The sequence below is a fragment of the Bombus vancouverensis genome, chromosome 7 (assembly GCF_051014615.1).
Source record: "Bombus vancouverensis nearcticus chromosome 7, iyBomVanc1_principal, whole genome shotgun sequence".
Lineage (NCBI taxonomy): Eukaryota > Metazoa > Arthropoda > Insecta > Hymenoptera > Apidae > Bombus > Bombus vancouverensis.
Genome location: NC_134917.1, coordinates 17879471 through 17905261, shown reverse-complemented (window position 1 = coordinate 17905261; position 25791 = coordinate 17879471). Strand labels below are relative to the sequence as shown.

The following is a 25791-nucleotide window of genomic DNA, read 5'->3' as shown; positions in this document are numbered from 1 at the left end:
CAGACTTTTCGCGAGACAACCGAGCCGGAAAGGCTTGAAACAATGTGGAAGCGGAGGGCTTGTCGATCGTGCGCGATTGATCGACGTGTATCGAAATCCTTCGTGGATCTAACAGACTGTCTTTCGCGGCACATTTATGCCGGGTTCGTACCGTGCATGACGTCCGATGAACGATAACCGGCGTACGCGCTAATACCCGCAATCAGAAACGGAACAGGATCGGGAATCGGTAATCAGGATCGACGTTCGCATTCTCCAAGAGGCCATTACTCAAAGATCTGACACACCGGGAAAAGAGGTGTCACGTGACGATTAAACACGCGTTACCGAATTCCTCGTTGATCTATCGTCGTTATTATTACGTATTTATAAGGAAAAAAGACACACGCGAGTCTCTACGTTTCTATTTTCTATCGTACCTCGAGAAGCCGGAGGAAAAGAGTTTGTCGACGAATCGACGTTTCAAGGTCTGACGCTTTCGTCGAAATTGAAATTCACACTGAGATCTATGTATCCGACGATAAGGGACAGATTGATAATCCGCGAGTTGGCAATTGGAAATAAAACGCGAAAATGGAAATTCAAATGGTCGCGGACAAACTATCGAGGAAAAGGAAAGAAACGGGAGCGAAGAACTGTTACGGCAGTGTCGGGTTTTCGATCGAGCCACGATCACCGTGGAAAAACACGAAGTGAGAAGAAGAAATGGCGGATCCGTTTAACAAGGTGCTTCGCCTACCGGATAATACATAAGGGGTATTAAGGCCGCTACTCAATTGGGTATGAGCTCACCGAGAGGTGGACGTCTCAATTTTCTTCGCGACTTAATGACCGATCGTTAAAACCCGGCTTCGCCTCGAACCGGCTCCTCGCCGCACGAGAACCGACAAGATGAAACGAGACGAAGCTACCCGGTCCTCTCCTCTGCCTTCTTACCCACACCCTCGTATACACACCGGCAATTCTCGTCGTTCTAACGTAATCACTGGCTTTCTGTCGTAACGACGTTTATAAGTATCGAGACCCTGCCGATTTCTCGTCACGACTTTACTTTTCTCGTTATCGACGAGTGCCGCGAATATCGTGACAGTAGCTATCGCGTTTTAATTCCTTTAAATAATATCGAATATTATTCCCCTTATCCCTTTTTATTTATTCTATATCGGTATATTTTATTTGTCCGAGTAAGAAGAATTTTTATCCCTAGAAATCGCCTCTCTTTAACGATTCGGATTATGTATCGTCGTTTCGAAATAAAACGTTGCGCGATATTCCGCGTCGTAAATTTTTAATACTCAGGTGGCGCTGCATATTGTATCTCGAAGGTTATTGCGATCAAGAATTCGAATATCGTATTACGAATTTACGAGATCAGCTAATTTCATGATTCTTAAGCTTGGCTTTCATTGCCCGTATTGGCTATAGAATTATCCGTAAACGATTTACCGTGCCAAGTAATTACCACCTCGCATTTGCATCGATCGATGTTCACCATTGATTTCGTTCGATTTATCCGTTCCGTGTACGTACAGATTACACAAATTAATTTACTTACCAGAAAAGGAAGATTTAGAACGTTATTTCGATGCGGCAGTTTTTCTCGAACCGGATGTTTCGTGTCGTCTTTTTGCCGCAGCATTTTCGTCTTCCAAGGTTGTTGAAATTATTTTTATCGCAAAATTACACAGTCGACTAAGACACAACGACTTTAACGCGGTACCGAGCAAATAAAACTGATTGTTTCATACCGAACTCGCCCTCTGGTGGAACAACGTTTAAACAGTTTACTTTCACGCCACTTAATCTACAGTTGATACATCGCATTTTATATTCTACAGTCGATATGTTTCCAACGAAAAAGAAAATAAATATAAAAAAGATAATTATAACATTTACATTTTTACAACAACATCCTAGATTCGTAGTCCTAAGTATTCGTTACGGCATGCCGTACATTCATTCGACCAAAAGCTATGCCCAAATATTCGCCGACGAGCTTGGTTGTGCTTTCGATAGTCGAATTTCTGGTGCGCTGCGCGCACGTTCCGTTCGCAATTTCCGTGTTTCTTCAGTTTGAATTTCTTGTACCGCAGCAGCCGCGTACTTTTTTATACTATCCGATCGAAATTTCGACGCTAATTTCGCATCTCCAGAGTAATCAACGGGATTTTCGGTATTCGACGACTTAGTAAGAGACAAAGTTTTGTCGACTTCCTTTTCATATAAACTAGGGGAAAATAAATACGTCCGATCAATTTTCGCGGTAAAGAAGAGTAGGATGCAAGAAGGAAAACATTAAAAAAAGATAGCAAAATGTATTTTAAAAAAGCAGATAATATACTGACATCTATTACGAAACGTATGATCTTACTGAAACGGTAGCCATTTTGTAAATTCTTTGCTACGTCTTATTTTATTTTGCGTTGCTAGTTTGGCAATAATTTTTGCGTCTACGTTCACTGACTTCGTCTTTTGCATACAGTTATTTAATCTTTCGATGTTTAACGTCAATTGCTGTATTTGCACTCTGAGCGTCGCATTTTCGTGAACTAGTCGAGCGTTTCGTTGCACCACCTGAGGGCTCACGCGATAAACAATGATTTCTTTTTATATTAAAAAAAGAAAATAAAAAATAAAACATTATACAATTGAGAAATGGTTAGGATCAATTGCATTTTTATGAAAGTCACCTGCAAAAATTTTGCTTTGCTCAAAGGTAAAGGGTCTTGAAATTTTTCGGAGACGATTATATTGAGTTCTTCTCTTGCTTCGTCTAATTTCTCCATCATATCCGACATTACTCCTAGATGCTCCTTCAATAATTGATCAAATTTCTCCCTCAACGAATCCTTAGCATATTTCATTCGCAAAAACTTTATACACAAATTGTACGTTGTCTCCACTTTTTCGTTTAATTCTTCTCGCAGCGATTTATTCTCATCTTCCAAACATTCTCGTACTACTTCTAATTCTTTTCTTCGTTGAGATAATTTCGAGGCACCACATCGTACTTTTTGTCGTTGCATTTCACTGTCAAAGAAATCCTTTTCTCTCTGATAGAGGAATCTTTCATCGTCCAACTGCTCTGAAATTAAGTCGATACATTTAAGAATCGCGATGAACTCGAATCAAGTTTCCAAAGTCTTACGTTTCAGGTTCCTCACGTATCTTTGTTGTTTCTTCAATTCAGCCGATAGTCGACCATTATCTCTTTGCATATTTTGCAACTGAACATCCTTTAATTGTATTATGTTTTCTAATGATACAACTGTTTCCTTCAGGTCTGCCACCTTTCAAATATACATATATTAGGACCACTGATTAAATATCCATATGAAACGTCTCGTACTCAACGTACTTGTTCATATAAACTTGTTAATTTCTCGCTGGCTACTTGACATTGTCTACTTGAGTGAAAAATCTTCGCGTCTGTACTCCTGTTCAAGCCGTTTTTACAACTAATATTCTGCATATCATAATAGCGAATATTACGTGCTAGCGATCAGCGGTGAAATTTTCTTGACCTTCAACTACATCGCATCAAAATGTTTCGTATTGTTAATTTCATTGATGATGTTTCACTTACCTTAGTATGTTAAAAAATTTAGTTATATAGTAATCTATAAAATTTTTAGGTTCTGTTCGTTTGTAAACAGTCACAGGACTCTCCTAATAAGATAAGCTGATGTACCTCTTATAAATTAAAAATCATTAACATGATGCTTGTATTTATTTCATCGAGAATTTTATAAACAGGCAATTTTTGTTTTTCACATAATGGCGAAAAATCATTTTCACTAAATAATTATTATATATCTTTGATTGTACTAACAAATGACAAACGCTTGGATGTCATAAAACTCTGCAAACTACGAATACATTATTTTTCTTGTACAATTAGGAAAGGCGTCTAAATAAAGATTACATCGTGCAATACTGATTAAAAGTTGTGAAATTTTTTATTGTATCGTATATGTACAAAATAGGTGTACAGACTACTTATCAATCGTATGGGCGTGTCCTATGCACGCATTACATATGCTTTTATCGCATATGACATTGATGTAAGAGCATCACATTGTGTAGTACACCTGTGTAATCCCCTCTTCTGTTATCTTTCATCAAATGGAATGAATATCGAGATGACTCGTAACTATGTTTCTTTTTTAAAATCCTGATCTCATTTTTTTTTTATCCTCTTTACAATCATTAATAACATTCTAGCATAAGGGTTCTGTGACTATTACCCTTTCCCCATCTTGTACACACGAAAATAATAAATTACACTGGAACGTTATCTTCGAAATTTGTTTCTGTTTTCCCTTAAGGAGCATAGTAATTCATCTTTTTTTTTCTTTTTCTGCGAATCGCGTTTACATTACTACGTTAGAATAGTGTATCTTCGCATCATTGGAAGTATCGATGTGTGAACACGGCATCGGAGAAGACAAAAAGGAAACAATACGAATACACCTCACTGTGGGTCCGTCCGTGCTTTCCACTAATTTTATTAACAACAACTGGGCCAAATATGTTTATTTTTTCCACATTTGCTTTTAAAAATTCACATTTGTTTTTACATCGCATTACACTTTTTTTTTTTTTTTTTTTTTTTTAAGTAATTTTCATCACAATTTGGTCTCTTCTTTCTTTTCTTTAGCAGCCCCGTAACAAAACAAAGCAAGTTAACACATACAATTGGCTCTCAGAAGAATGCCCTTTGAACTTTCAACTCCATAAAATTTTGTCAAAAAAATAATTTTTGATTCACATTCTTAATATCCCGTAGAGTTTGTTTAATACGGGTCATTCCTCTAAGGCATTTTGGGAAAAATATTATTAAAATAAATTCCACTTTCTGTTCGTAACGGACATATGACATAATTAAAATTTTTATACATCAAAGAAATGCGACATTATTCTTCGTACATAGCGTAATATTTTATAATAGTTTTCATTGGTCCAGTTGTGTTGTAGAAACGTGGAAGGCAACGTTGTCGTCTGATAATCTGGTGAAACGATACTAGATTCGCACAAATGCGGATGATATTGATGGACTTACGCTTAGCCTAACTTAAAAGTTTGTTGTTTCCATAATAATAAGGCTCGTGCTTATTTTTTCTTGTTCTTATTAGCTTGATTTTTGTATTTGGCTCCAGTTGATAATTTGGCATTCTTCTTCTTGGGTTCATCTTCATCGTCTTCCTCATCTTCTGGCTCCTAACATGTTAAAGTAACAAATAGAATATAACTGTGCAAATATTTCGCAAAGTTTCAAGTACTAGTGTTACATTAAAATGGAAACCTAGATGCGAAATTTTGTTTTATAAGAGATTGTATTGTTTACTGACATTCTAATGCATTTCCTGTTCCTATAACACTAAAACTATAATCTGAACACAAAAAATGGAAAAAGGAGGAAACATGATAAGTAAGGAATAAAAGCAACTATTTTAAAATGGGATGATTTATTATGGAAAAAAAGAAAAGACACATGGAATGAAAATACAAACGCAGAAAGTTATATCCACGACTTTCATTTATTCCTCAATCTTCAATGCCCTCCCGCCCTCCCCCCGCACCCCCGGGGAAATTTTAAGTCATATAATGGGATTTTAAAATACTCTTGGTAAAACTTGTTTTTCGGGGATGATTGAATAGCAGCATTTTAATATTAGGACTCTATTTGTCTACAGCTTCATCCATCTTGGCACGCTTCGTGCCATTTTTTTTACCCTCTGCAGAATGCTTTCTTTTCTTTTGCGGTGCCTGAAATTTGTATTCCTAATATATAGAAAATGAAATACTATCACCTCTGGTAATATACATAATAAAAGCATAACAAAGACTGCTAATATCAAGTTGATCTATTTATATATAATTGTTTCAGTCGAAAATATTCCGCATTTTCCATATATCAATTCTCAAAAAGATCTTATGCAAGCCTAATTAGAATGTCAGTTATTAATACAATCTTTTCTTTAATTGTAATTTTTTCAACAACTTTTAATATGTACATATTATCTATATCATTACTCTAGATTAATCATTATAATTTCTATACCTTATCATCATCATCATCATCGATGTTCTCTTCTTCCATTTCATCATCCATATCATCAAACTCCTCCATGTGTGTACCTGAAAAATCCGAATTAATATTGTATGGTTTATTTCAACATCTTTAATTTCATATGCATTTTCTAAGAAAACAAACAAAACGTTCTTGACAAATTATTGTAAAACAATTATCATAACTAGATAAAAGAGCTCCGAAATATGTATTTCCATAAATTTAACGTTTGACGATATTGTTCAAATACTTTTGCAGTTCGAGTTTCCATCTAAATTTGCTACATTGTTATTATCACAACTGTTAAAAGGCGTCCAGTTGCAATTATCGCCCTTCTCTATGTAATGTTTAAATTTAATACAATTGATTACTCGAAAAAAGGGTATCAATACCTTAACATACATTTTATTAGAAACTTAATTATACAAATAAGATGTTAAAGTTTTGCTATAAAAAGTATCCCAAATTCGATATAGCAATAGACAATATTCGTTCTTACCAAGTAGATTATGTCCTACTATGTGAACAGGACCACTTCCTTTAACCAAAGTAAATGTGACTGGAGGGTCAGGAAAACTGAGATCCAGAATAATCTGTGCAGTTTTTCCCATCTCCAGTAGAGCAATCGGTGTTTTGATGGGTCCTTTTAAGCCCATTGCTTCAACTTGTAATACATTAAGTTCACCAGGTTTAGCCTCTGGGCCTAGAAGAGCCTATAAAATACATAAAAAAAGTACATATACATACATATGCATGTATATAGAAATAACAGTGTTTCATGTAAGGCAATGACAACAAGAACCACAATTGTGTATAATTATTACACAAATTTATGAAAGGAGTCCCATTTATGTAGAAATAAAATCTTTATCCTAATCAATTGTAAAATATCACTGCTACAAACAGTTATGAACACTTCTATAAAAAAAGAAGCTTGGCAAACATTCTTGATTTACATACGTTTATAAACGTTGGATTGTTTATCTATAATTAGCGAATATTTTTACATTAAAATATATGTAAATAATATACATTCACGGAACAAACATCAAGATCACAAATCTTCATTGCTTTCATTTCTCGAAAATTCGGAAACAAAAAGAGGGTTCTAGCGCGTGAAAACAAAGAATGGAGGCTATAATAAAGAGCAGCATTTTAATTTCCTATTACGATTAAAAATTCGCGCGCAAACCTAACAAGAAGTGATGAAAGCGCTCGAAAAATCGTGATTGCTAGTGACGCCAAATATTGGTCATATATTTTTGCACGGTTAATAGACACATATACGAAATATTGGCGAGTTCGTAAAAATACAGCAACTTTGTATGGAAATAAATCAGAGATATACATCGCAAATCGAATAAAAGGGCGATTCTCGATGAAATCGCGCGTTAATGAAAATCCGTTACTCTTAACCGAACATAACGAAAAGCAAACGAAACGTATATAATGTATCAAGCAGCAATAAAAAAAAAAAAAGAAGAAAAAATATAACGCAAATTTCCAGTGAATTTCTATCGATATTTTTTACTTACCATTTTTATGATCAGCTTTTGATCGGCACCGAAATGTTGGTTTGTTCCGTCTGAGTCGTCGTTTTTATGCTCTGGATCCCATACCTCGCTAGAATTCAGTCCTTCGAGGGTAATTCCTGAACACAGAAATCACAAGAGTACGCACACGGAATATCGTAAATGCTTGCCGTTGTACCATAGTTTGATAAAAAAAAATCAAGATCGTTAGCTCTTTAGGGGACAATGGGGTCTCCTCGTCACAATGGCCGAAAACCAGCCGGCGTCTCGACCATAATACCGCTCGCGTCGAATGGCCAATGACGACGAAAGTAATAGCGTGCTCCACAAAATAAAGGAGCCACAACGTTCCCGATAACACAGCTTCTAATATTTACCATAAAGATACTCTTCTGCCATGACGATCGACTTGATATTAAAGGATTCTCGCTAGTGGAAGTATAGAAGCAACCCGTTGGAGTGTGCGTGCCGAACGAGAGTAGAGAAGCCAAAGACGCCGCGCGCACAACGTTCGCTGCGCGAAGAACAGTGGTCGCACGTGCTAGACGAACGCGTAGCAAATGAGTTTCACGTACTCAGCCTTGCGCGCCTAGAATACGTTCTTCTCTTTGATTGGTCGATGTACTTTCAACTATCATCAACAGCGTTGCCATCTAATATCACGAACAACACTGAAGACTATTCGACGGGTATTATTTACCCCCCCCCCCCTCCACGAATATTCTGCCGGTTATGAAAGAAATGAATCGAATGAAAAATATAACTGTCCAAGTTCACTCTTTTTATCATTATTCTTGGCCGATAAATGTAAGAATCTCACGCAAGATAACAAAAAATTAAACGTATAAATTATTCCTAAACAGAAGGTTATATATATATGTACATACTGATATATGTTAATCCCTATTCGATGTAAACATGGAAGATTTAATTATTGCATTTTTAGTAAAATATTACTTCTCCTTCAAAATAGTGGAATATATTATGTGATTACTTTCCATCCTTTTTCCCTAAGAAAATAATAAAGAAATTTAGTATTAAATATTTACGAATGTATATTTTTGTAAAGTACCAAAATATTTTGTCTGTTGTATATACCAATCTCAAGTAATTATTTAAAAACGGCTAATATACAGTAATACAATTTGAATGAAAAATTTGGCAACGTCGTACTGAACGACTATTGGTCTACGTAAGCCCTGGTGGCAAGACATGATACTAACATTGACACACTAACTGAATAAATATCGGACGCAACACGTGAATAATACTTAAATTGAACAAAAGCGCGATGAAAGACTCGCAGGAAAATTGAAAATTTTCTGTAATATAGTTAACAAAATATCATTAAGAGAATTTTAATAATTTTATGAAAAGTCATCGCCGCATCTTGAGAAAAGTCGTAGCCCTCGGTTAACCACAGGAAAAGATGAGAATGCAATCCAATACGATTATTCTAACTTGTTTACTTTTGTTACCGGTAGTTTTCGGAAACCTTGAAAAAAATGAAACCACATTTGTACCAACTCGAGAATGGCAAACTGTAAAAAAAGGTAAGCGAACATTTATTTACTTTCGTTCTACGTACATTCTGGGACTACTTTTTTACGCAACTGATTGTTCTCTTCGTAAGACCACGTCAGTCAAATTTGACATCACGGTTTCTTCGAGACAATATGTCTGTAGTATTCAGGCCATTTTCTTACGCGCAGTACCATTAAGTTTACGAAAAGTTTTTATGTAAGCTTCTTATTTATTATCGTCTCAATTATCTGCAGTTTATTCAAATACGATATTTTACAACTTGTACCACAGTGACGTATAGAGAATTTTATTTAAAGGTGCAAATAGATTGGTCATTTACTTCATTTTTTAATTTAATAATTTAATTATTCATTCATAAAAAAGACATCAATTTATGTTCTTGTTATATCAATTCTCCTTTTAATTCATTTAATTCATTAGGTACACCTATACCTGCAGGATTACATGTACGACACAATTTTGAAAGTGGAGTAACAGAAGCTAAACTAATTGACGATAACAATGTAAAAGAAGAGGATTCGAACAAAAGTTCGAACAGTACGAATACAAATTCTGTAATGTTGCATCCTGAGAACACAATCCTTGAAGAAAAAGATCATGTACCAGCAGAAAAGTCTGATTTGTTTAATTACTCGATCGAAGAATTGAAAGATAGATTGAAAAAAATGAAACAAGACGGTGAAGATTTTCCAGAAATAGATGTAACTACCTTTAACTATAGTCTCTGTATAACATATAAGGAATTTGTTTAAATCATTTGTAAATATTTCTAGATCGAACACTCAAAAAAAATAAGGCAAAAATTTAGAGACTATGAAGCTTTGAAGAAAGAATTTAAATCGTTTGAAATAAATATTACTGTTAGCGATTCGGACTTGTTAAGTAGCTACATTAAAAAGTTTCAAGCTTATAAAAATAAAGTCACTATGGGAATTTTAACGACTGCAGAAATAGAAAGAATTTTAGATATTTTGTACAATTTAGAATACTTGCTTCATCACATTGATAATGCCAAAGTTTTTGCTGATATGGAAGGGTATGTATAAAAAGCAATTTTTGTTCTAACGAAATATCAACATCAGAGTCATTTTTTCATGATTTCTCAATTACAGTATGAATAAAATCATATCTCCGTGCCTCAATGGAACAAACAACGAAATAAAGATCGAAGCTTTGAGACTTCTGGGTGCAGCTGTCCAATCTAATCCTAAAGTGCAATTAAAAGCACTGGAAAATGATCTTGTTCAAAAACTTTTACATATATTGTCTACAAGTAGTAAATCAGACTTGAAGTCAAGATGTCTCTTTGCTTTGGGTGCTCTGATAAGGCAGTTTCCAATAGCACAAAAAGTGTGGGTCGATCATGGAGGAGTAGAAATATTTGGACAAATTTTAGTCGATGGCCAATTACAAGTACAGATGAAAGTTATGAAATTAATCAATGATTTAATTGTAGAGAGACAGCATATAGAATATATCACCGACGTTGCACAACAAGAACTAAGAGTAAAAGCATATTCTGCTGCTGATATTGAGAGAAAATTATTAAAATATTCATATTGCGATCGCTTAAGCAATTTAATGATAACAAGCTTCAAAATTGATCTTAGTGATTTGTTGAGAACTAATTATGAATTTCTTAAAACTATTTCTGATAGCATGATCACTGCTGCTCCCATCTGTATCGACAAGTGGAGAAAACATAAAGACGAATTTCTTCCCATTATACAGCACATACTGGATCTGCATCATGACTTAAATATACTAATAGGCATGCTTCAAACACTCGAAACTACCCACGATGAGTTATAGAGAGAAAGGCAAGATATAATTAAACGTTCGTAATGACTGAGCTTCAGTATTTATTTCGTGTCGTGTAGATATAATTGTACAAAGTTTTCACGCGTGATGAAGAAAATCGTTGGCATGAATATTTTGAATATTGGCCGTGGATATTTCGCAAACATTGTTGTCAAATTATTACCAGTTTTAACAGATGGATGTACAATGTATCATAACAAAAGCGTGTGTGTATATATGCAAATTAGAAAATTATTCTGTACATATAATATGTAAGAAATCTGTGTTACCCATCCAGTAAATGGAAATGAAAGTGTCGTGTATTTTTATGTTTTAAGAAAATTATTTAATAAATTATTTTTTACTGTTCACATTTGTGTTGTTTCATAGAAAAAAATTGTTCAAAGATATATATCATAGAATAAAATACTTTATTTACAAATAATAGTGATTACATACGAACAGTTTGTTCGTGAAGTCATAGTTTATAGAAAATATACTTGCCAAATCGCTGATTAAACTAGCTTCGTAATTCCGAATTTCTATTTACATGTGCTTAAAAACGATGCTCATGTATCAAGGTTTTTGTTGTAAAAGAATAATCCTTTAAGTACAAGGATTGCGTTTTGTTCGGTTTATAAAACCAGCACCTTTAGATAATACACGAGACTACGGAGAATAGATGGAATCTCCGTTCAATAACTCATCTAATTCGTAAACTTCTCTAAAATACTTGAGTTTACATAATCTTTCAAATTTTATTAAATACAATGACTCTATATCTACATACCAATTTTACAGATTTTACATAATATCTTTCGCATATTGTTCATCATCAGGAATATGTTATTTCCTCCTTTCACAATAAGGTAGTTAAGAGTTCGATACATTAGGAACTTAAATTATACATTTGTCGGAATGATCGAACAAACCGATAGATGTACCCACAAAATATACTATTTTTCTTTTTGAGTAATTTACAATCTTTTTTTGAGTTGCAATATTTTTTAACAGTAAACGAGGAAGCATAGATATTATGTACACGATGATGTTTTACAACGTGAAAGTCACACGTCAATACTGGTTTCACAGTGTAACGCCTAGATAACGAAGTTTAAGTGCGAAATAAGTCGATATCATAGAAACGGAATGACGTTTCATGCAACAAGTTTTCGATTGTTTATGGAGGAACATACGTATATTTATGTATAAACTATGCCAGGTTTGTAACAGAGTATCCCTTAATGCAACAATGTAGATGGATAATACCGAATTGCCGATAATACGATCCCCGATAAACGATCGAAAAATATAAAAGTAACTTGTACAGATATCCCTGTTTTCTTTGTCTCTCGCTATCAGAAGAACATTAATTACCGCAGAAGGAGATCGACGTTATTTTTATTTATCGAATTATCTAAACGTGAACTTATTTCAAATATACAGATGACTATGAAGTTTTATATGAAACTAAAATCAGTACAAAAGTAATTTCTACATGAATTTGGTCAGTCGTTAACCATCGTTCTTCGTTTCCTCTGTCTCCCGGCATGGATGCACCATCATTGAGCAACAAGTATTACGCGGTAGAATTTCTTATGGCAAATTCGAATTACTTGTCCCGACACGTATCAAGGAACGTTAATGTAACAAAAACTTACACTCGACACGTGTCGATATATATCGACAAGTAGTACCTAATGCTATTGCTAAAAGAAGTAACTCTATTAATCGAAAAGAATCGTTAAAAATGCCATAATGGTAATACCAAAGAGCAACGCGACTATTTGTTTCAAAGATTCTTTAGGATTAGTAGTTTCCTTAAGCAGTTCGGGCAAAATGGTGACCATGCTGATATGAAGAAAGCCACCCGCGGTGAAGGGCAATATCCAATTTGTTTTCGCTCCTAAAGAAATACAATTGTCACGAATCTTAAAAATGTACATTCGTTGAGCGAAGAAATTCTCAAGCGGTTTTCCTTACAATTTTAAAGAAGCGATACCTACCTACTTCACCGCCAGAGAAAATTATTGCAGACATGGCTCCAAAAATGCCACCGCTAGCTGTGAGAAGCTGCGCCCGCGCAGCATCCCATCTGTTGAATCCACTGCGTAATAAAATTGCGAAATCTCCGACCTCGTGCGGAATCTCGTGTATGAGAATAGCAAACGTGGTGAGAGCACCTAAACGGAAGGATACGAGGAAAGAGCCGCCTACAGCCAATCCATGAGTAAAGTTATCTATGATATTGGCTATCAGGTTAAGATAGCCAGTTATATGCTTGGACTTTTGTTTCGCAACAATCTGTTCATCGCTAGAAGCTTTGCCCGCTTTGTCTTTTTTTAAATAACCTTTCGACAACTCGGTTGAAAAACCATTAGCGTTCTTCGCAAATTTCTTTAAACAATCTTTTACCTCGTTCAACGGCAAACCTTTTAGGGTATTCGACAACTCGTTGCACATTAATACTGGCTTCATGCCGTTGCTAACGAAGCCGTTCTTATGGTTATCTTTGAAATTATTCGGCAGTTCGGAGTATCCGTTTTTCTTTTCTAAAAAGGGCCGCAACTGTAAGAATAATTTGAAACGCTTGTATTAGTATCGTGTTCAAGAACGATGTATTTCAATCATACATTATTTTACAATCGACGTATTACCTCGTTAATGGCTTTCGAAAATTCATTGGGAAGTCGCTTTGAAAAACCGTTCTTCGGATTGCTTCCGATCAAATTAATACAGTTGTTATTTTCCATCTCCTTTTCAGCTTCAGTGCTAGTTTTTTCGCACAGTTCTGCGTTATTTACGGACGTATCCTCGATTTCAGCTTCTTGCTCGAAAGCAAACAGTTTCTCCACTATGACGAATACCAAGAAGCCTCCTAGTACCCATAGACCGCACGTCATCGACGGATGTCTATCATCCGCTGCTGAAACAAAACGACGTAACTTGAACGGATACGTGTAAAGCGATTCTAGATCTTAGAGAGGACTTGGACACAGTCATCTGTAAGAGAAAAAGATGGCCAAGGTAACTGAGAAATTGTAGGTGGACTAGAAACGAGCCAGTTTCATTTAGGAGAGGACAGCTGGCAATTGAAATCCGCAACTGAAATACAATAGGGTTTGAGAATGCCGTTTGAATCGCTCATAAAGCAGTCAACGGAGGTGAAGGATCGCCTCGAGTCATGCTTAGCATAGATCTAATATGATGAATTGCAGCCTGAGGCCAAAGTGGCCCGTAATTTAAATATATGATCTTCGATTGAAATTTGTATTGCTGCTTATTCTTATACGAGTCGTATTGTAAAACCAAAAATACACCGTCACAAAAATGGCGAGGCAAAAGAAGAGATTCGTCTATTTTTAGCAGGAATCGTTTCGAAATCTTTAATGCTTCTTTCGCGTTATACGATGATACTGCAAATTTTTGCGGAGGAAAGATCGATAAAACCGACTGTCAAGTCCGTGTGTTTGTGCATGCGAATTGCATATATATACTTTACGATTAAACGACATAGTGAGATCAGTCGAGTTTCACGCTCGATGCATGGATATTGCGTCGATCGATTGATTCTTTAACGACCTCGACTTAATCTTTGACACTATTCTCCTATATTTTTTTTTTTGAAACTTCTTTCTTTTATCTGACGCTAGCCACCACACGATAAACTCGTGGGTCTTCCCGAATAGAAATCGTTCAAGGCTGTTACCCCTTGCAACTTTCTCATTACATAACTCTATAGTACACATTGTGTATTAGGTAATGTTTCGTCAATGACGTATAAAGAACTAAATTAGATCACCCTAGAAACGTCGTCATTCTTTGTACATTAGCGATAAGTTTCGCGCGTGATGGTATAGATTTCATAGCACTTCGAATCGAAGGTAGGGATAGAAAATATACGTTATTTTCGTTTCGAACACTTCGTATTCAATTGCGACAACTTTCAAGATTCTCCGAACTCGAAGAAGAATGAAAAAGAATAGAGGAGAATTTTGTTCCAAATTTGTTCGTGCTTCGTGATTGGTTCGTTCGTTATCTCGTATGATTCGCCAAAGCAAGAACGAGCCACCAGTTGACGATAGTTTTTTATTATCTGCCAAGAGTGCAGCTGGCGCCACTGATTCTTTTCATTTCCTTGCTGTAGTATTTTCGTACCTTTGTTCAAAGAACTGCTCGCCCATGTTTCCGGTAGCAGATGCAGGAAGACGTCGCCCAGAAGGCCACCGACTGCGAAGCTCAGCAATATTTTCAATGTATTAGCGCTATCTGTAACATAAAAAGGGTCGGCGTTCTTAAAGAAGGTTCTAGAAAACGAAGCAACATTTACGAATTATTTTTATATCGATCGATATAATTTATTGTTATAATTATTATCGTACAAGTTCTGCGGAAAAATTGATAAAATTATAGATAGAACATGGGTACAGGATAAGGAAAACAATTACACGTCATTGGATGAAAAAGTGCAAGAGGTTGTACTTAACAGATCGAACACGTTCTAGAAAATTGTTCTAACTCTCCTCCCACGCACATACGCGTCTGTGCACGGATGGATGGTCGGCCTTTTCTGTACGAAGTCGATAAATTTCAAGCTAAATCGCGCGATGTTAACAATTTTACCATCGACTGAGTTTCTTTATGGGCGTGGATACTTTCGTTAAAATACGATCTGGCCCTTATCTCCTTTCTCTTCAGTAATCGATGATAATTTAGAATGACCGATCTCGATACAAACATATATATATAGAATATCGAGTTATCTGAATTTTCGATTAGGAAAAGATACAACAGTTGAAATTTAATCGGACGATATTTCATTTTGCCACATAGCCAATTATACTTTGAAAATAATAACGTTAAATTAAAATAAATAACGATAAAATAATATGCGAATTCAATTATACTTCGGCTCTTTTTCAACTACAATTCGCGATCTAACGGTACATCTCATTTCATCGTAGGTTACGTAAAGCGTGTTATTATCTTTGTTCCCTAAAAAAAAATAGGCGGGTGTCTAACCGTTTTACTTAATCGTAATAATAGGCGTTCAAGAAGTGGTAATTTTTATTAAAAATCGAGTGGAAATAATTTCATCGTTTCGTTGCAGACGAGATAATTATTCGATAGACCTTGCTCCACTTCTTGTAGAAAAAATATATAGAAAAAGTGAAGTAGACTGGCCTCGATAAACAGCCTGAGTTTTTCAAATATTCAGATTCAAATTATTTCAATAATTTCACTGCAAAATATCTGCATTCTTATTTCTGTAACGAAGTGGCAGGAAAAATATGCAACAACGATAACGATGATATGGAACAATTAACAAGTCTGCTTTCACAACAATCGATATACATATTTTTGATCAATTAGCCTTCATCGCGAATGGCATTCGTTAAGTGGTACTACCGTAGCGCTAATTATTTTACGCGATAAACGCTTATTTCGTTTAAGTGGCCTGCTGGATACAGTGACCTGTTACGGAAAATTCTCGTTGTTACGCAGATGTGTACCGCTACGGACTGTCAATTTACGCGTCTAACATTGTTCGAGCGTACAAAATCGTAAAACGTGTCCACAGAGATCAAGAACATTTGCCGTAGCGATAAGCAAACTAGCAAATAGGCGTATTTTGAAAAATCTACCGATCAAGGGTTAATCGAAGCAGCATCATCGTTTTTCCGATATACGATTTTACAAATATAACCCGCGTGTCTAGACCTTCTTTTCGATGACAAATTTAGTTTTCGAGTAATTTTCTCGTTGGCAACGCGAACCTTGCACTGTCCTCGTAATCGATACATCGGTTCGGTAGATTATACATCTCTCAGTTGTATTTAAAGCGAATGAGCATTTACATATAATATTACACGTGTGTCGCGCTAGCTAGAACTAAACGCCCATCGATCAAGCAAGAAAAAAGTTATATCGTTAGCGTCGTTAAGAATCTTCGATAGCCACTATAATCGTAAAAGGCTTGCCGTAACACGGTTTCGCGATCGATCATCGGAACAATAAGTCGTTAGTAATAAAATTGACGACGAAGCGCTGCCCGAAAACGATCGTTCCAACGACAAAACCACTTCCCTGTTTCCTTTATAATAATAATGACCAATTAAACGAACGATGCCGAGTAACGCGAGCTTGTTTTCGCATGTTACGCAACACGCATATTTTTAAATAATCGCTCAACCACAACGTGTAAATTATTTAACGGCTGACCTCCATTTCGCGCTGGTAGCATCAAACGCTACCAGAGGTAGAAAACCACTTTCTATCATTTTATCATTTCGCCAACATAATCTAGATTACGATTCGTTTCGAATTAAAGGAACTTCCGAATCACCGTGTACACGAAGAAATCAAGAATTAAGCGTCGCTCAAATAGATTACGATTCACGTAATGCCAAGTGATATATACGACGTTACTCTTCCCCAGTTTCGATGTTTTGATTTTGAAACACGCAACGATAGCGAAATCAGGGAGAAAGAAAGAGAAAGAGAGATAAACCATAAACTTTAAGAGCGAACGGAATTCCCCGGAATTTACATACACGTACAACCTCTACCAATTTCTACAGACGTTTTTTTTTTTTTTTTTTTTATTTGTTGAAATTACAATCAATTCTCGCGTTGTTTGGCTGCGATTTCATTACTCAAACGTAGCAACGCCAATCTCTCGATAAACTACCGAACGATGACAATGATGCGTGTATTATCTTTCGAATTGCGAATTGCATCGCGCGATAATGAGTATTCGTCGGTTTTAGCTCTCCGAGTTTACAAGAAATGCCTAGAATCGTTTGAGAATCACGTCGCGCCTTTTTCACGATGAAATACCGATACAACGTTACAAATTGCTAGTAGGAATTCGATGTATTTACCAGGAATATGGAGAATTTGCATAGATTAGAATATCGATTGTAGTTTCACGAATTTAGTCATCGTTATGTTCTCCGAGGGAAAACGCGAATATAAAATAGCAGCAGCTTGATCGAAATTGCAATGTTTTGATCGCAAAAACCGTACCCATAGAACTTCGCCATAGAGATACAATCAAAGGGATAAGTGACGTAATTTAGAACAAACGTTATGAATAAAGAGTAAACACGACGGCACGCGATGGAATAACTACAATGTCGCTACAAAGTTATCAACTAGATAATTCGATACCGTATCGGGAATCGATCAATAGAACGTTGACGTTCATTGTTTCCTTTTATTTTTCATTGCTTCGTATCGGATAAATTATATCTGCCGATAGTTACGCAAGATCAGCGACAGGTCTTTCGCTGGTTTTCAAAACGCTATATATCGACGAAGTTATCAGAAACACACGATCAGAGGTTAATTACACTTTGAAAAGTAATCACTGTATTCTCCGAACATGTGACAAACTCTGCTATTGCAATTTCAAACAATCAGGTACCTTGTTGCCTGAACGCGCGAAATACTTCTTTCTCGTTCTCCGCATTCTTGCCATTACGAGCAGCCGTTATATAATTGCATGGAGCAACAGTACCTAACGTGCATAAATATCGCAGGATAATTGATAAAAACATCGCGTCGCAAAAAGACCGTCGATAACACGGTTCGACAGTGATATTCTAGTTTCTGCCGATGCTTTTCTTATCAAAAGTATCTACTCTATCGCGTGTTAGGGTTTGATTTTTCTCCTTTAGTTTTTTAAATAAACCGAAAAATGTAAGTAAAAAATGCTGCGTGTTAGGCGTCTTTTTCACTTCGATCGTTATTTAAACGAGTTTAAACGTTTGCAACGCAATAACCGCGTATCATTTTATTCGGCAGAGAGCGCGGAATTATCTGATCTCGTTGGCAATTCCCAAAACTGATTGTTCCCAGAAACCGTAGAGAGACGCTTTCCTAAGAAAATACAGTTTGCAGATTCGCGTTTAGCTCAGACACGAGTCTACGAGAATCGTCCTTTGCAGGTTGCAAAATTAAATACGCGTGGAACAGCGTTGTCTAATTCGGTCCAGTGTCAAGCAAAATAGACACGATGACGCGTTGTTACCAAAAACGATCCTGATAAACACACGGATGCATAGGAAAAAACGTTCGATAACAAGCTATATGCGGTTGTGAACGATATTAGAGCATCATCGCTATGTAGAGCACTGGCAGAGCATGATAATAATTATCTAACGAATCGTTTAAAAGACGATTCCCTAATTGTCCGCAATGGAATAATTAATCGACTAACAAGATATCGAGCACACCGAATCCAACCACGAAACGAAGAAACCGTACGTAAGGAAATGTTCCGCGCAAGGAAAGAAAAATTTGGCCACGTTCTTCGCGTGAATTTTGCCAAGAAACGTCAAATGTCAAATGTGATCCTGCACGCGAAATTATATAGCATATAGTATATTTACGAGGAAACGCGGTACGTGTGTCGCGTGATTCTGAAATAGAAAAATCGATCGGATGGCGTGTAGAAGCATTGAAAGAAATTAAACGCGCGATTCGATGCAGCTGAAGTTGTTCGTCCACGAACGAACCGCCTGTCACAATCTAATCGCGATCGGGTTGAGCGAAAGAGAAATGGAGAACGCATCTGTGAACGCAAATCGTGGAGCAGAGCAGCGAGACACGCTCGATAATAGATTCGTTCGAGAACAGTCGTTCTCTCGGTTAAAACGAGGGAAGCTGTTTCGTTCCGCGCGCCATCCACGCGATCATTTCCAGATTTGTCCGTAACAATCGTTCCGTTCTAAATGGAGTAATGACGATGGAGTATAGACTTAAACGCGTTAATTCCCCAAGGCTTCGGACGGCCTTTTTCATCCGAACTTTTAATACGTCTAAATATATGTTATTAACTCGAGGAATCTGTTTCACAGACAACGATCTAAATTCACGTTTTGAAATTGCTAGTATTTAGATGTAATTGATAAGACTGTAGCATCAGAAAGATAATAGTCGATAGAAGTATAAAAGGACGATCGTATCGGTAACGGAATCCGCGATAGGAATGCCGTTCATAATGAAAGATGGAAGGTTCGAGGGGATACACGTAAACGAGAATGCGGTCCCCGATCGTTGAATGGCAGAAAATCGGCTTACACAACCTTGCATCATCGATTTGCAGTTTCGCGATGTAAATGGCTTTTCTCAACCCCTGCGCGTCGCTACGAACGAAAGAAGAAGAAAGAGGACAAGCTCTTAAATGTCGATGACCAAAAGCGATGTTTAAACTGGCCAAGAACAAACAGACGTATGATTCACGTGCCTGGCGATGAGATATGGGAAAAAAGGAACAAGAAAGGTCTCGTTCGAGTCATAAACGAGAATAACAATTCGCTTCGCTGCGAGAAACTGTACGGCTCGGAGAGTCACAGTCGCGTTACAGGAAACAATTTAAATTCAGTTTCGCTAGTTGTAATTTACCGTTTAAATGGACCTACGACTATTGATCGTGCTTTGCAAGTAAATTCTAGAACAATGCGAAGACCCTGCAAGCAGTGGATTTCCTGCGAGACATATCGTAAAACCGAGAGCAATGATAGCGTAAAAGCGAAAACTGAAATTATTGTCAACTAGTTTTGCAACGGAAAAGGTACAGCGGCGATTCGTTTTTACAGTTTCTCCTTTTTGCACCCAAGCATAATGGAAGATGGCCAGTGAAAGTCGGCTGCAACAGCTGATTCGGTCTTTCTTCGATAAGAGACTCGGGCATGCCCTTTGTAACCCAAGGGACCCCTGCAATCTCAGGTAGCAAGTTTCCATGTAAAAATGAATAAGAGGTACGGGTTGACGGGTGACCATCGCAGAAGAAAAGTTAAAGGACTGACCCGACAAAAGATCTCAAACTTGCTCGTAGCGCTAACGTATTCTCTATGCAAAGAAGAAATAAATCTGCATAAATCGACAAATTAAAGAAATCTATTTCGTATGCAGTTAAGGTTAAAGTAATACTAATTTTCACATAATAACCTGCGAAATGGCGTCGAAATTGCCTGGAGACCATCTGCCTCAACTACCTCGTGTCCTTGAATTCTTTCTACCGGTTAAAACGACGTTACACATATATACAACGTGCATTCCACCCACGGAGGAATTGGAAATTTCATTCGTATTCTCCGCTGTGTCCAACAGGTTCCACGACCTTCGGCGTACAGTGTGTGCCACGGTAAGCCATTCACACACGTGAACTTTACATGTTGGCGCGATCCGAGCACTTCTGCCGTCGTTGCTTCGATTCGACCTTTTACCTCTACGTCCCCTAGTCGATTTTTGGAAGCTCGAAGGCCGGTTTCACCTTCCCTATTCTATTTGTTCAAAGTGAAATTTTCAAATTAGTAATTCCTCGTTTATTATATATTTTCAACTATTTCATTATCTTATCATGATATAAAAATCAATTAAAAGAATAGGCAAAAAGGAAAAAAATCCCAGCCGAATAAGAAAATTTAAAGTTTCAAAGGTTAAATAAAAAGGTTTGCTTTTTTTCGATATTCGTCTGCCAAAATGAACGTAATTTGTTGAATATATACGAGATCACATTTGCATTGCCCGCTTTGTTTCCTAGTTTACAAATTTCGTTACTACAATGCATGCCATCTCCACGCAAGTTCCATGACCTTGTCTGTTCACATTGGCGTGGAACAAGAGTCATCGCGCGTTAACACGGACCACGGATTCTGTTAACGTGTTTCGTACACGCACAATGGACTACCCTGTCTGCATTTTCCTAATTTCACCTGATATCACTACGTAACGAGACGAAACAGCGACTGCTACTCTCTCCGACACGTAATAACGCTAGAAAATATATCTCTCGTTTCACAGATCGGAATTAATCCTCGGTCATTGACATCGGGTCGAAGCGAAATTTCGTCTTTTTTTTTCCCTGACCGGTTACGGCAGGCGCTTCCTTTGGGTGCACGATCCGGTATTCCATGGTGAACCATAAATCCATCATCAGGTTGGCCACAATCCTAACTTTGTAATATTTCTAATATTCAAAGGAATATATCACGAATGCAAAATATAAAACGTTTTATGTAGAAACAAAAGAAAGTGATTCAAATATACAAATTATCTTCCAACACCGACACGGTATCAACTTCGTGCGATTCGAAGAAGGACAAAGTATTCTGGCGCAGTTCGTAGCACTCCACTGAGAGAGACAAGATTATGTTTCAAGCGAAGCCTTTGGCACGATGCATCGAAGGCTGGGTAAACAATATGCGCAGTATTGCGCAGCAGATTCTTTGCAAGTGGCCGAATGCGTTTCTTTTCGGGCACCGGGAAGAATTCTTTCTACTCTACGTAGTAACTCGTCATTATTTTTACCTCGTCTACCGTGGTATCGTAGTTTTCGAGGAACATGGCAATCTTGTATACACAAAATTAGACAATTTTTTTCTAAGTAAGAACGAACAGCATGGAGACATTATAAACAATCGCTAGGAGATACACAACGACGTTAATTTCCAACAATTTGCGTCATCTTCCTGTTGAAACACCGTTATCTTTTTATTCCTAGAAGAACTATACGATTAAATGGATAGAATAGGAAGAAAGCGTGTAACAAGCGTGTTTTTCTTGTCTTTCGAATAATTCTTTTCCATTCGATTCGATCGAGCACACGTTTCTAGTAAAATCAATGGCAAATGATCCTATTTTCATACATTACGGTAAACAGGATACTGGCCATACTGACGAGCATTAACGCGGTTGGAGAGTAAGAAATATAACTGTCAATCTGACGTAATCTCTTGCAAATGTATACGCTATTCTCTGTTCGCGGACTATTTAAAGAATACATTGGAAAAAAGATCATAAAATTATTTATAATTTCATAAACATCCGTACTAGAGAAGTAAGAATTTCAAATCTGTGAAATTTATTATTGTTTCGGTATTCATACTATTAACGATATACCTGCAATCCATAACTTAGGGTCTAAAAAACGTAACAAAATCGCTTTCGTGTAAATACGTATATATTTGCGTTTATCTTACCTCGAATACAACAATCTCGTATTCTTATCAAATAGCTACGTAGTATACTGACATTATCGGGGTTACATGACATATTACGCTAAAGTTTAGTGGAAAACATTCTAACAGCAGCGATCACTAAAAAGTAAAGACAAATATATTTTAAACGGTACACAACTAATTGATATTTTTCTAACGGGTTTTGATGGTTATTTGCAACGAATATTCTACAAAACGATTTGTTACTTCTGCAAATGATCATTGAATCTTAAAGAAAAACATCATCCTACGTCCACGCGGTTGTAACGTCAATTCATATTAGAGGCCGGATGTGTGCAAGTCTTCACCGCGTACCCTCAATTAGCCCAGGGCCCCATTATAAACTTAAACTTTTAGTTTATTATTTTTGTATTATCTGTTTATGGATGGCCCTTGAAACAACCCTTAGGTTGTCATACGTCCTTACTAATTACGGGGAAAGCAGGTAATGGGAAAAACTCAATACTTGACTAACGAAAAAGCTGGTTTTTCCCATAAACAATGTTACCTATTAGCCACGTTGGTAGGAGGCTTTCTCCTCCTATCTTCATTTATTAACATGACCTATAACCAATTGGCATCGTGTAACGTTACCCTCACTTTTCTTAACGGAAGGTGCGAACAGCGAATCCGCGTTGTTAATTGAAAAGGGCACACTCACACCGAGCTTTTCTCCGAAATGAGACGAGAACACCTAGAGAGAAATAGACAAAACCATCGAACAGTGAACATCTCGCCGATCAGTGTAAATCTATGCTAGAAAATAAAGGACAGTAGTTGTGTTACGACTCAACCTACCCTTTATTTCATCAACCTACCCTTAAATTTACGTGACACGGTAAACTACTTATGTAGGCCCTTATCACCTTAATTTATAATATTTTATTGCAAGTTAGTACGGGAAAGATTGATTAGATAACTTCTTAGAATTTCATTAAAAAGAAATGGTTAATTTCATTAGTTCTTATTAATAATCTAATCTTCCAGCAAATAAAACGTCGTTCAAAGATCACGCTTGAAGAACACGCTTGAAGAACACATTAATTAGTGTTAAGCATTTTCATTGAAGAACTTCATTTGTTTACGGTAAATTCATACGCGCATGTCATTTATATACGTAAAAAGAAATCTCTACGTAAAGTTTAAAATAAAAGAAGTAAAAGCATTGTATTAACCATAAACATCGTGCTATAAAATAACAAATTACTTCGTTGGTACAGATCACCTGTATTAAACCTATTGTGAAGCTATTTCCCGCGTGCGCGGTAAAATGAAAGTACACTGTATACATAACCTCCCTTAGCGATAGTCAGAATGCCTCGCAGCAGGAAAACATCATGATTCCACATGAATCATTTAATAGGTTCATGCTGATTAAAAAAAATAACATGATAACAAAGGAAAAAGGGAATCAATTACGTGTCATTGATGAAAAATATTACCTCCGGTCCTTAGGTTGGCACCTTCTTCAATGGGGATGATAAATAGGGGGAAAATACCAGTCAGTCCAATCAGGGTACTTCCAAGCAAAGCAAACAGCCATGGTGTGTAATCGAAATATTCCACCATCGCCTTCCATGGCGTCCACATCTCTTCTGTGATCATTTCATACAAAAATCCGATAGAATAGGTACAGTTCTGTTGCATACACATGTCTGTCGCCATATTTGTGCGTCGTGTATAAAACACCGAACTTGTCAAAAAACACTTATCTTTTCTCAATCTTCTTGATTCTGTGGTTTTCTCCTTGATGTTATGATCCTTATCAAAGTTCGTTGGAAATGTACTTAGCAAAAATCACAAGAAATTTCTACTTTCGTGGTTTGTTTATCTAAAGATAACCTCTGCCGAATACCTTTACGAAAATACTCGTATTTTCTCACTGGTTAAATGTGTGGAAATAACACAAATGTTTGGAGAATATCTCGAGTAATGAAACGTCAGTTGTTAAGGAAAAGATTTGCCAAGAATTTTACGACCGTTTGGAAATTGTCGAGACAACGACAACTGTGCGCCCGACTAGCCTACACTGAGGACTGAGTACGGACGCTATAAATCAGACAGTCGCCGCCTCTACTAAATTCGTCGATTTTGTCGATCAAATCAAGCCTCTTGTTATTTCATACCGCCGCGATGCGGGGATAAGAGCTGCAAGATCGGTCCTCCAATGATAGATATCAAAATGACACTGTCCGACGATGTATTTCTCTGTACGCCTTCTTCTTCTTCTACTCCTTTTCTCTTTCTTCAATATGTAACTTCTTATCCGATTCGCATTTGTCACGATAGTCTTTCATGCCAGCGAAATCAGGGTATAATGCAGATTGACGTTCGCCTTAGAATATCAGCAGCAAAATGCAATCTTGTCTCTTGGTCTTCTTACCTTGTTACGTCTTTAATCAGGGTACTCAATACGCTGTAGAAATCTGAATCACTGACGGGGTGAAGTGGTCACCTTTGCCGCCACAGCTGATAAACACGATTACACAACAGCACACAGTATATGCTTGGGACATATGTATTCGCGAGAAGTTGCGACTCTATATTTTTGGTTATATACGTCTCGAACTGGTAGTGTGAGAACACAACGAATGCGACACTCACCGAGCAACGAATAGAATTGCAATGTTGTTACTCTGTCCTTTTTTGTACTCTCAGTTTATTTTGCTAAACAAGAAACAATGTGTTATATCACCCATTCACCACAACGATGCAACAGCCAATGAGTGTTGCAAGGAAAGCAGTCCTTTTTATAGCTACTAAAACACTCCACCAGATTGCTCTACGTACGAAACAGAGACGAAAAACATGTCTGCCGCGGATTAAAAAGATA

At 36.8% G+C, this 25791-nt stretch overlaps 4 protein-coding genes across 9 annotated transcripts in view; 1 reads left to right on the top strand and 3 right to left on the bottom strand.

Moving 5' to 3' along the window:
- LOC117156262 (uncharacterized) overlaps window positions 1-3818 on the bottom strand; it is a 52411-nt gene extending 48593 nt beyond the window's left edge. The window contains exons 1-5 of one of the 2 annotated variants that reach the window (XM_033333133.2): window positions 3359-3818; window positions 3149-3290; window positions 2691-3085; window positions 2372-2574; window positions 1556-2227 (exon numbers count right to left, since the gene is read on the bottom strand). In XM_033333133.2, coding sequence (XP_033189024.2) covers window positions 1972-2227; window positions 2372-2574; window positions 2691-3085; window positions 3149-3290; window positions 3359-3472 — 1110 coding nt within the window. In that variant the 5' untranslated portion in view covers window positions 3473-3818 and the 3' untranslated portion in view covers window positions 1556-1971. The remainder of the gene's footprint in view (window positions 1-1555; window positions 2228-2371; window positions 2575-2690; window positions 3086-3148; window positions 3291-3358) is intronic. The other variant, XM_076619826.1, reaches the window with a different exon arrangement.
- A 116-nt stretch (window positions 3819-3934) lies between these two features.
- On the bottom strand, window positions 3935-8178 carry LOC117156246 (nucleoplasmin-like protein). Of its 2 annotated transcripts, none has more exons than XM_033333115.2 (5): window positions 7983-8175; window positions 7609-7724; window positions 6573-6786; window positions 6065-6141; window positions 3935-5220 (listed from the first exon to the last, which is right to left on the bottom strand). In XM_033333115.2, exons 1-5 carry the CDS (start codon window positions 8002-8004, stop codon window positions 5113-5115), a joined length of 537 nt encoding a protein of 178 aa, XP_033189006.1. In that variant the 5' UTR covers window positions 8005-8175; the 3' UTR covers window positions 3935-5112. The 2 variants fall into 2 exon arrangements, with proteins under 2 accessions (XP_033189006.1, XP_033189015.1); XM_033333124.2 differs by lacking the exon at window positions 3935-5220 and adding an exon at window positions 5566-5769 and having other exon boundaries at window positions 7983-8178.
- A 643-nt stretch (window positions 8179-8821) lies between these two features.
- On the top strand, window positions 8822-11321 carry Sil1 (Sil1 nucleotide exchange factor). The gene is made up of 4 exons (XM_033333013.2): window positions 8822-9158; window positions 9571-9851; window positions 9924-10186; window positions 10263-11321. The coding sequence occupies exons 1-4, from the start codon at window positions 9035-9037 to the stop codon at window positions 10960-10962; spliced, it is 1368 nt and encodes a 455-aa protein (XP_033188904.1). The 5' UTR covers window positions 8822-9034; the 3' UTR covers window positions 10963-11321.
- A 39-nt stretch (window positions 11322-11360) lies between these two features.
- On the bottom strand, window positions 11361-25696 carry Zip99C (Zinc transporter Zip99C). Of its 4 annotated transcripts, none has more exons than XM_033333022.2 (5): window positions 24401-25696; window positions 15109-15219; window positions 13608-13876; window positions 12957-13518; window positions 11361-12856 (listed from the first exon to the last, which is right to left on the bottom strand). In XM_033333022.2, exons 1-5 carry the CDS (start codon window positions 24621-24623, stop codon window positions 12678-12680), a joined length of 1344 nt encoding a protein of 447 aa, XP_033188913.1. In that variant the 5' UTR covers window positions 24624-25696; the 3' UTR covers window positions 11361-12677. The 4 variants fall into 4 exon arrangements, with proteins under 4 accessions (XP_033188913.1, XP_033188923.1, XP_033188951.1 ...); XM_033333032.2 differs by having other exon boundaries at window positions 13608-13873; XM_033333060.2 differs by lacking the exon at window positions 24401-25696 and adding an exon at window positions 20908-21199.
- Window positions 25697-25791: the final 95 nt, after the last annotated feature.

Coding starts and splice junctions, on each gene's coding strand:
- Zip99C (XM_033333022.2), bottom strand. CDS start 24,623: ATGGCGACAGACATGTGTATGCAACAGAACTGTACCTATTCTATCGGA. Junction 13,519..13,607: donor TTTCGAAAGCCATTAACGAG/GTAATACGTCGA, acceptor TTATTCTTACAG/TTGCGGCCCTTTTTAGAAAA. Junction 12,857..12,956: donor TTTCTCTGGCGGTGAAGTAG/GTAGGTATCGCT, acceptor GTATTTCTTTAG/GAGCGAAAACAAATTGGATA.
- LOC117156246 (XM_033333115.2), bottom strand. CDS start 8,004: ATGGCAGAAGAGTATCTTTATG. Junction 6,787..7,608: donor AAAAGCTGATCATAAAAATG/GTAAGTAAAAAA, acceptor TGTATTTTATAG/GCTCTTCTAGGCCCAGAGGC. Junction 6,142..6,572: donor AGTAGGACATAATCTACTTG/GTAAGAACGAAT, acceptor CGGATTTTTCAG/GTACACACATGGAGGAGTTT.
- Sil1 (XM_033333013.2), top strand. CDS start 9,035: ATGAGAATGCAATCCAATACGATTATTCTAACTTGTTTACTTTTGTTA. Junction 9,159..9,570: donor ATGGCAAACTGTAAAAAAAG/GTAAGCGAACAT, acceptor TTAATTCATTAG/GTACACCTATACCTGCAGGA. Junction 9,852..9,923: donor AAGATTTTCCAGAAATAGAT/GTAACTACCTTT, acceptor AAATATTTCTAG/ATCGAACACTCAAAAAAAAT.